The 10829-nt window shown below is 38.7% G+C and overlaps 1 protein-coding gene across 1 annotated transcript; it reads right to left on the bottom strand.

Moving 5' to 3' along the window:
• Positions 1 to 2992: 2992 nt before the first annotated feature.
• Positions 2993 to 8884, bottom strand: SSNA1 (SS nuclear autoantigen 1). The gene is made up of 3 exons (XM_083757301.1): positions 8788 to 8884; positions 6399 to 6598; positions 2993 to 3157 (listed from the first exon to the last, which is right to left on the bottom strand). The coding sequence occupies exons 1-3, from the start codon at positions 8837 to 8839 to the stop codon at positions 3062 to 3064; spliced, it is 348 nt and encodes a 115-aa protein (XP_083613427.1). The 5' UTR covers positions 8840 to 8884; the 3' UTR covers positions 2993 to 3061.
• Between the last annotated feature and the right edge of the window lie 1945 nt (positions 8885 to 10829).

A 10829-nucleotide genomic window follows, 5' to 3' on the forward strand; every position in this document is an offset into this window, starting at 1 on the left:
CTATTATTATTATTATTATTATTATTATTATTTTATTATTATTATTATTATTATTATTATTATTATTATTATTATTATTATATTCTTTAACAATTCTTTCTTATTCTTATTCCTATTATGATTATTTTCTTTACCAATTCTTTCTTATTATTCTTATTACTATTATTATTTTTGTTAACAATTCTTTCTTATTCTTATTCCTATTATTATTATTATTATTATTTTAACAATTCTTTCTTATTCTTATTCCTATTATGATTATTTTCTTTACCAATTCTTTCTTATTATTCTTATTCCTATTATTATTATTTTTGTTAACAATTCTTTCTTATTCTTATTCCTATTATTATTATTATTATTATTCATTATTATTATTATTATTTTCTTTAACAATTCTTTCTTATTCTTATTCCTATTATGATTATTTTCTTTAACAATTCTTTCTTATTATTCTTATTACTATTATTATTATTATTATTTTTGTTAACAATTCTTTCTTATTCTTATTCCTATTATTATTATTATTATTATTATTATTTGCTTTAACAATTCTTTCTTATTCTTATTCCTATTATGATTATTTTCTTTACCAATTCTTTCTTATTATTCTTATTACTATTATTATTTTTGTTAACAATTCTTTCTTATTCTTATTCCTATTATTATTATTATTATTTTTGTTAACAATTCTTTCTTATTCTTATTCCTATTATTATTATTATTATTTTTGTTAACAATTCTTTCTTATTCTTATTCCTATTATTATTATTATTATTATTTTAACAATTCTTTCTTATTCTTATTCCTATTATGATTATTATTATTATTATTATTATTATTTTAACAATTCTTTCTTATTCTTATTCCTATTATGATTATTTTCTTTAACAATTCTTTCTTATTATTCTTATTACTATTATTATTATTTTTGTTAACAATTCTTTCTTATTCTTATTCCTATTATTATTATTATTATTATTCATTATTATTATTTTCTTTAACAATTCTTTCTTATTCTTATTCCTATTATGATTATTTTCTTTAACAATTCTTTCTTATTATTCTTATTACTATTATTATTATTTTTGTTAACAATTCTTTCTTATTCTTATTCCTATTATTATTATTATTATTATTATTATTATTATTTTCTTTAACAATTCTTTCTTATTCTTATTCCTATTATGATTATTTTCTTTACCAATTCTTTCTTATTATTCTTATTCCTATTATTATTATTTTTGTTAACAATTCTTTCTTATTCTTATTCCTATTATTATTATTATTATTATTATTATTATTATTTTAACAATTCTTTCTTATTCTTATTCCTATTATGATTATTTTCTTTAACAATTCTTTCTTATTATTCTTATTACTATTATTATTATTTTTGTTAACAATTCTTTCTTATTCTTATTCCTATTATTATTATTATTATTATTATTATTATTATTCATTATTATTATTATTATTATTTTCTTTAACAATTCTTTCTTATTCTTATTCCTATTATGATTATTTTCTTTAACAATTCTTTCTTATTATTCTTATTCCTATTATTATTATTTTTGTTAACAATTCTTTCTTATTCTTATTCCTATTATTATTATTCCTATTATTATTATTATTTTCTTTAACAATTCTTTCTTATTCTTATTCCTATTATGATTATTTTCTTTAACAATTCTTTCTTATTATTCTTATTACTATTATTATTATTATTTTTGTTAACAATTCTTTCTTATTCTTATTCCTATTATTATTATTATTGTTATTATTCATTATTATTATTATTATTTTCTTTAACAATTCTTTCTTATTCTTATTCCTATTATGATTATTTTCTTTACCAATTCTTTCTTATTATTCTTATTACTATTATTATTATTTTTGTTAACAATTCTTTCTTATTCTTATTCCTATTATTATTATTATTATTATTATTTTAACAATTCTTTCTTATTCTTATTCCTATTATTATTATTATTATTATTATTTTAACAATTCTTTCTTATTCTTATTCCTATTATTATTATTATTATTATTATTATTATTCATTATTATTATTATTATTTATTTTAACAATTCTTATTCTTATTCCTATTCTTATTATTATTGTTAATTATTATTATTATTTTCTTTAACAATTCTTTCTTATTATTCTTATTCCTATTATTTTTTCTTAAACAATTCTTTCTTATTCTTATTCCTATTATTATTCTTATTATTATTCATTATTATTATTATTTTCTTTAACAATTCTTTCTTATTCTTATTCCTATTATTATTATTATTTTCTTTAACAATAATTTCTTACTCTTACTCTTATTACTATTCCTATTATTATTATTCATTATTATTATTATTATTTTCTTTAACAATTCTTTCTTCTTATTCTTATTCCTATTATTATTATTATTCATTATTATTATTATTTTCTTTAACAATTCATTCTTATTATTCTTATTACTACTACTATTATTATTATTATTCATTATTATTATTATTTTCTTTAACAATTCTTTCTTATTATTCTTATTACTACTACTATTATTATTATTATTATTATTCATTATTATTATTATTATTTTCTTTAACAATTCTTTCTTATTATTCTTATTACTATTATTATTATTATTGTTAACAATTCTTTCTTATTCTTATTCCTATTATTATTCTTATTCTTATTTATTATTATTATTATTATTATTATTATTATTATTATTATTATTATTATTATTATTATTTTAACAATTCTTTCTTATTCTTATTCCTATTATTATTCTTATTCTTATTTATTATTATTATTATTATTATTATTATTATTATTATTATTATTATTATTATTTTAACAATTCTTTCTTATTCTTATTCCTATTATTATTATTATTATTCTTATTTTAACAATTCTTTCTTATTCTTATTCCTATTAGTATTCCCTACGTCTCCACACCCACCCCAAAAAAAACACACAGCCAGGCGTCCGTTGACAGAGGGAAAAAACCCTTTATTCCCACGCCATGCGCCCCCCGGTCCCGGGTTCGAGTCCCGCTCCGCTTCAGGCCTCCTTGCCGCCTTTCGCATCCGTGGCCTTGGCCAGGTTGCCGGCTTCCTTGCGCAGGACGTTGAGGAGGGTCTGGGAGCTCTCCAGGATCTGGAAGGAAAGGGGGTCAGACTAGATGACCCTGGGACCCAATTTCCCCAAAATCCCTTTTTTTCACTGATTTCTCCCCCCAAACCCCCATTTCTTCACCAAAAAAATCCCATTTTCCCACTGATTTCTCCCCCCAAAACCCCATTTTCACCAACTTCTCCCCCAAGAACCAAATTTCCCACCACAAAATCCCATTTTTCACCGATTTCTCCCCGCAAAATCCCATTTTTTCACCAATTTCTCCCCCCCAAATCCCATTTTTTTCCACCAATTTCTCCCCCAAAAACCAAATTTCTCACCACAAAATCACATTTTTTTCACTGTTTTCTCCCCCAAAATCCCTTTTTTTCACTGATTTCTCCCCACAAAAATCACAATTTTTCACCAATTTCTCCCCCAAAAACCCCATTTCTCACCACAAAATCCCATTTTTTCACTGATTTCTCCCCCAAAACCCCATTTCTCACCACAAAATCACATTTTTCACCAATTTCTCCCCACAAAAACCCCATTTCTCACCACAACACATTTTTTCACCGATTTCTCCCCTCAAAAATCCCATTTTTTCACCAATTTCTCCCCCAAAAACCCCATTTCTCACCACAAAATCCCATTTTTTTCACTGATTTCTCCCCAAAAACCCCATTTCTCACCACAAAAATCCCATTTTTTTCACTGATTTCTCCCCAAAAACCCCATTTCTTCACCAAAAAACCCCATTTTTCAATGATTTCTCCCCCCAAAATCCCATTTTTTAACCGATTTCTCCCCCAAAACCCCATTTCTCACCACAAAAAATCCCTTTTTTTCACTGATTTCTCCCCCAAATCCCTTTTTTCACTGATTTCTCCCCCAAAAACCCCATTTCTCACCACAAAATCCCATTTTTTCACTGATTTCTCCCCCAAATCCCTTTTTTCACAGATTTCTCCCCACAAAAATACCATTCCCCCCAAACCCCATTTTTTTCACTGATTTCTCCCTCCAAAATCCCATTTTTCACCAATTTCTCCCCGCAAAATCCCATTTTTTTTCACTGATTTCCTTGCGCAGGACGTTGAGGAGGGTCTGGGAGCTCTCCAGGATCTGGAAGGAAAGGGGGTCAGACTAGATGACCCTGGGGACCAATTTCCCCAAAAGCCCATTTTTTTTCACTGATTTCTCCCCCCAAAAGCCCATTTTTTTTCACTGATTTCTCCCCCCCAAATTCACATTTTTTTCACTGATTTCTCCCTAAAAGACCTCATTTCCCCCCACAAAAATCCCATTTTTTTCACCAATTTCTCCCCCCAAAATCCTATTTTTTCACCAATTTCTCCGCCCAAAATCCCATTTTTTCACCAATTTCTCCCCCAAAAAGCAAATTTCTCACCACAAAATCACATTTTTTCCACCAATTTCTCCCCCCAAAACCCCATTTTTCACCAATTTCTCCCCCAAAAACCCCATTTCTCACCACAAAATCCCATTTTTCACTGATTTCTCCCCCCAAATCCCTTTTTTCACTGATTTCTCCCCCAAAACCCCCATTTCTTCACCAAAAAAATCCCATTTTTCACTGATTTCTCCCCCAAATCCCTTTTTTCACTGATTTCTCCCCCAAAACCCCATTTCTTCACCCAGAAAATCCCAATTTTTTTCACTGATTTCCTTGCGCAGGACGTTGAGGAGGGTCTGGGAGCTCTCCAGGATCTGGAAGGAAAGGGGGTCAGACTAGATGACTCTGGGGACCAATTTCCCCAAAATCACATTTTTTTTCACTGATTTCTCCCCCCGAAAATCCCTTTTTTTCACTGATTTCTCCCCCCAAAACCCCATTTTCACCAATTTCTGCCCCCAAAAACCCCATTTCTCACCACAAAATCACATTTTTTCACCGATTTCTCCCCCCAAAATCCCATTTTTTCACCAATTTCTCCCCCAAAAACCCCATTTCTCACCAAAAAACCCCATTTTTTTCACTGATTTCTCCCCCCAAAATCCCTTTTTTCACTGATTTCTCCCCGCAAAATCCCTTTTTTCCCACCAATTTCTCCCCCCCAAAATCCCATTTTTCACCAATTTCTCCCCCCCCAAAATCCCATTTTTTCACTGATTTCTCCCCAAAACCCCCATTTCTTCACCAAAAAATCCCATTTTTTCCACTGATTTCTCCCCCAATCCCATTTTTTCACCAATTCCTCCCCCCATTTCCCCCCCCAAATCCCATTTTTTCACCAATTTCTCCCCAAAAACCCCATTCCCCCCCCCCAATTTCTTCCCACAAAAATCCCATTTTTACACTAATTTTGGGGGTCAAACCCTGGAACCCGATTTTATATTGATTTAGGGTTGATTTTCGGGGTCCCCTTTCCAAAAATCCCATTTCTACATGGATTTTTTCAGCAATTTCTCCCCCCCAAAATCCAAATTTTTCACTGATTTCTCCCCCCAAAATGCCGTTTTTTTCACTGATTTCTTCCCCCAAAATCTCATTTTTTCACCAATTTCTCCCTAAAAGACCCCATTTCCCCCCACAAAAATCCCATTTTTTCTCTCATTACCCCCCCAAAATCTCAATTTTTCACCGATTTCTTCCACCTCCGTCTCACTGATTTCTCCCCCCATAATCCCATTTTTTCCACCCATTTATCCCCCCAAAATCTCAATTTTTCACCGATTTCTTCCCGACAAATCCCGTTTTTTACCGATTTCTCCCCCCCAAAATCACAATTTTCACTTATTTCTGATTTCACCGATTTTTTCACTGATTTTCCCACCTTCATGTACGCCGCCTGCGTCTCACTGATTTCTCCCCCCAAAATCTCGATTTTTCACCGATTTCCTCCTGGCAAATCCCGTTTTTTTTTTTCACCGATTTCTCCCCCCAAAAATCACAATTTTCACTGATTTCACTGATTTTTTTCACTGATTTCACCAATTTTCCCACCTTCATGTACGCCGCCTGCGTCTCACTGATTTATCCCCCCAAAATCTCAATTTTTCACCAATTTCTTCCCGACAAATCCCGTTTTTTCACCGATTTCTCCCCCCAAAATCACAATTTCCACTGATTTTTTTCACCGATTTCACCAATTTTCCCACCTTCATGTACGTCTCACTGATTTCTCCCCCCATAATCCCATTTTCCCCACCCATTTATCCCCCCAAAATCTCAATTTTTCACCGATTTCTCCCCCCCAAAATCACAATTTTCACTGATTTCACGGATTTTTTTCACCGATTTCACTGATTTCCCCACCTTCATGTACGCCGCCTCCGTCTCGGCGATGGTCCGGTCGAACTCGTTGCGCGAGGCCATTTTCCGCGCCAAACTCTCGTTGACGCGCGACAGCTTGTCCGTCAAAACCCGGATGTCGTTTTGGAGTTTGGATTTCTCCTCCTCCTCCTGGCGGATTTGCTTGCTCAGCTCGTCCCGTTTGAGGGAAAGGTCCTCAATGCCTGGGGGATTAGGAATAATAATAATAATAATAATAATAATAATAATATTGATGATAATAATAATAATAATATTGATAATAATAAGAAGAAGAAGGTCCTCAATGTCTGGGGAAATAATAATAACAATAATAATATTGATGACGATAATAATAATAATAAGAAGAAAGTCAACGTCTGGGGAAATAATATTAATAATTAATAATAATAATAATAATAATAATAATAATAATAATAATATTGATAATAATATTGATGATAATATTGATAATAATAAGAAGAAGAAGGTCCTCAATGTCTGGGGAAATAATAATAACAATAATAATATTGATGATGATGATGATGATAATAATAATAAGAAGGTCAACGTCTGGGGAAATAATATTAATAATTAATAATAATAATAATATTGATAATATTGATAATATTGATAATATTGATAATAATATTGATAATAATAATAATAAGAAGGTCCTCAATGTCTGGGGAAATAATAATAACAATAATAATATTGATGATGATGATAATAATAATAATAAGAAGAAGGTCAACGTCTGGGGAAATATTATTATTATTATTATTATTTTATTATTATTATTTTATTATTATTATCTTATTATTATTTCTATTATTCCTTTTATTTATATATAATAATAATAATAATAATAATAATAATAATAATCTTATTATTATTTCTATTATTCCTTTTATTTATATTATTAAATAATAATAATAATAATAATAATAATAATAATAATAATAATAATAATAATAATAACCTGGAGATTAAATTCAAGATTCTAGTCCTCAATGCACATATTAGCATCAAGCCGCGTTTGGCTAGCCCGCCTCCCATTGGTCGCCTCGCTCCCGCCCCAGCCAATCGCCCCTCAGGCCAATAGAAACGCCACGCTTGAGATACGTCTCCGCCCCTCCAACTGAGCAACCAATAGTAACGCGCGTCATTCCACCCCTCACACCGCGCGGCCAATAGGAACACGCGTCCTCTGGAACCGCGCGGCCAATAGGAACGCGAGGAATTTCCCGCCCTCGGCCTCGCCCCCTCCCATTGGCCGCCTCGCTACGCCCCCGTCCAATCAGCGCCCTCGCAGCGCGGCCTACGCCCGCCCCTCCAACCGCGCGGCTAATAGCAACGCGCGTCCTCCCACGACATCGATACGTCTCCGCCCCTCAGACCGAGCAGCCAATAGCAACGCGCGTCCTTTTACGTCCCCCTACATCGCGCGGCCAATAAGAACGCTCGGAATTTCCCGAGCCTCCCTCCCATTGGCCGCCTCGCTGGGCCCCAGCCAATCACCGCCGCGCTGCCTCCGCCCCTCCAGCCGCTCGGCCAATAGCAACGCGCGTCCTCCCGCGCCTCAAACCTCCCAGCCAATAGCAACACGCGTCCTCTCACCACATGGAGACGTCTTCACCCCTCAAACCGCTCAGCCAATAGCAAGGTGCGGATTTCCCGCCATCCGTACAGCTCCCCCTCCCATTGGCCGCCGCGTTACGCAGCCAGCCAATCAGCGCCGCGCGTGCTGCCTCGTCTCGCCAGCAACGCGGCCTACTCGCGCCCCTCCAACCTGGCGGCCAATGACAACGCTCCAATTTCCCGCCCGCCGCCTAGCCGTACTCCCATTGGTCTTCTCTCCACGCCCCCAGCCAATCAAGGACAATGATGTGCTATGAGACTCCGCCCCTGAACTAGCTTAGCCAATAGCAACGCGGCGACGGCTCCGCCCCTTCGAGCCGCGCGGCCAATAGCAACGCTCGGATTTCCCGCTTTTCGCATAGCCGCTCTCCCATTGGCCTCCGCGCTCCTCCCACAGCCAATCAGCACCGCGCGTTGTCCTACGCCGCCGTCATCGCCCGACGGACCTCCTTCGCTACGTCTCCGCCCCTCAAAGCGCGCAGCCAATAGCGACGCGCGTCCTCTCCCGCCGCCCTCCCATGCAGCCAATCAGCGCCGCGCTTTCCCTAGCAACGCCGCCGCCCTAGCAACGCGGCCTCTCGCCCAATAGCAACGCCCGGCCCCTCCCTCGCCCCTTCCCATTGGCCTTCTCTCTCCCTCCCCAGCCAATCCCCGCCGCGCTTTCCCTAGCAACGCCGCCGTCGCCCTAGCAACGCGGCCTACTCGCCCCCGCCGGAGCCTGAGCTCGAGTAGCCTCGCTTCATTCTCGCCTCACATTTGACCAGCTCGTTGTTGTAGCTCTGGAGCGCCGCCCCTTGCTGCGTCATGGCCGCCGCCGCCGCGTCGCCTCACGTCCTTCCCGGCTGGCGGCGGTTCGTCTCGTTGGCCGTTGCGGCCGCCGCCGGTCTGCGCATGCGCGGTGGTTCTCTCTCCTCCCCCGCCCCCCCCGGTCGGCGCGGAAGGAGCCTGAAAGGGAAAGTGGTGGGGGGGAAAGGGACAGGGAAAGGGGGGGGGTGAAGAGGTTAGGGGGCGGAAAGGGAAAGTGATGGGGGGGGGGTGAAAGGGAAAGTGGGGGTGAAAGGGAAAGTGGGGGATGAAAGGGAAAGTGATGGGGGGGGGTGAAAGGTATGAAAGGGAAAGTGATGGGGGGGGTGAAAGGGATGAAAGGGAAAGTGGTGGGGGGGTGAAAGGGATGAAAGGGAAAGTGGTGGGGGGGTGAAAGGGATGAAAGGGAAAGTGATGGGGGGGGTGAAAGGGATGAAAGGGAAAGTGATGGGGGGGTGAAAGGGATGAAAGGGAAAGTGATGGGGGGGGTGAAAGGGATGAAAGGGAAAGTGGGGGGGGGTGAAAGGGATGAAAGGGAAAGTGGTGGGGGGGTGAAAGGGATGAAAGGGAAAGTGATGGGGGGGTGAAAGGGATGAAAGGGAAAGTGGGGGGGGTGAAAGGGATGAAAGGGAAAGTGATGGGGGGGTGAAAGGGATGAAAGGGAAAGTGATGGGGGGGTGAAAGGGATGAAAGGGAAAGTGATGGGGGGGGTGAAAGGGATGAAAGGGAAAGTGATGGGGGGGTGAAAGGGATGAAAGGGAAAGTGATGGGGGGGGTGAAAGGGATGAAAGGGAAAGTGATGGGGGGGTGAAAGGGATGAAAGGGAAAGTGATGGGGGGGTGAAAGGGATGAAAGGGAAAGTGATGGGGGGGTGAAAGGGATGAAAGGGAAAGTGATGGGGGGGTGAAAGGGATGAAAGGGAAAGTGATGGGGGGGTGAAAGGGATGAAAGGGAAAGTGATGGGGGGGTGAAAGGGATGAAAGGGAAAGTGATGGGGGGGTGAAAGGGATGAAAGGGAAAGTGATGGGGGGGTGAAAGGGATGAAAGGGAAAGTGATGGGGGGTGAAAAGGGATGAAAGGGAAAGTGATGGGGGGTGAAAGGGATGAAAGGGAAAGTGGTGGGGGGGTGAAAGGGATGAAAGGGAAAGTGGGGGGGGGTGAAAGGGATGAAAGGGAAAGTGATGGGGGGGGTGAAAGGGATGAAAGGGAAAGTGATGGGGGGGTGAAAGGGATGAAAGGGAAAGTGATGGGGGGGGTGAAAGGGATGAAAGGGAAAGTGAGGGGGGGTGAAAGGGATGAAAGGGAAAGTGGTGGGGGGGGTGAAAGGGATGAAAGGGAAAGTGATGGGGGGGTGAAAGGGATGAAAGGGAAAGTGGGGGGGTGAAAGGGATGAAAGGGAAAGTGATGGGGGGGTGAAAGGGATGAAAGGGAAAGTGATGGGGGGGTGAAAGGGATGAAAGGGAAAGTGATGGGGGGGTGAAAGGGATGAAAGGGAAAGTGATGGGGGGGTGAAAGGGATGAAAGGGAAAGTGATGGGGGGGTGAAAGGGATGAAAGGGAAAGTGATGGGGGGGTGAAAGGGATGAAAGGGAAAGTGATGGGGGGGTGAAAGGGATGAAAGGGAAAGTGATGGGGGGGTGAAAGGGATGAAAGGGAAAGTGATGGGGGGTGAAAGGGATGAAAGGGAAAGTGATGGGGGGGTGAAAGGGATGAAAGGGAAAGTGATGGGGGGGTGAAAGGGATGAAAGGGAAAGTGATGGGGGGGGTGAAAGGGATGAAAGGGAAAGTGATGGGGGGTGAAAGGGATGAAAGGGAAAGTGATGGGGGGGTGAAAGGGATGAAAGGGAAAGTGATGGGGGGGTGAAAGGGATGAAAGGGAAAGTGATGGGGGGGGTAAGGGATGAAAGGGAATGTGATGGGGGGGTGAAAGGGATGAAAGGGAGGGATGTAGAGTAGGTAGGGGGAAAAGGAAGGGGGGGGGGGGGGGGGGGAA

This window comes from Podarcis gaigeae, assembly GCF_964106915.1.
Source record: "Podarcis gaigeae genome assembly, contig: HAP1_SCAFFOLD_115, whole genome shotgun sequence".
Classification (NCBI taxonomy): domain Eukaryota; kingdom Metazoa; phylum Chordata; class Lepidosauria; order Squamata; family Lacertidae; genus Podarcis; species Podarcis gaigeae.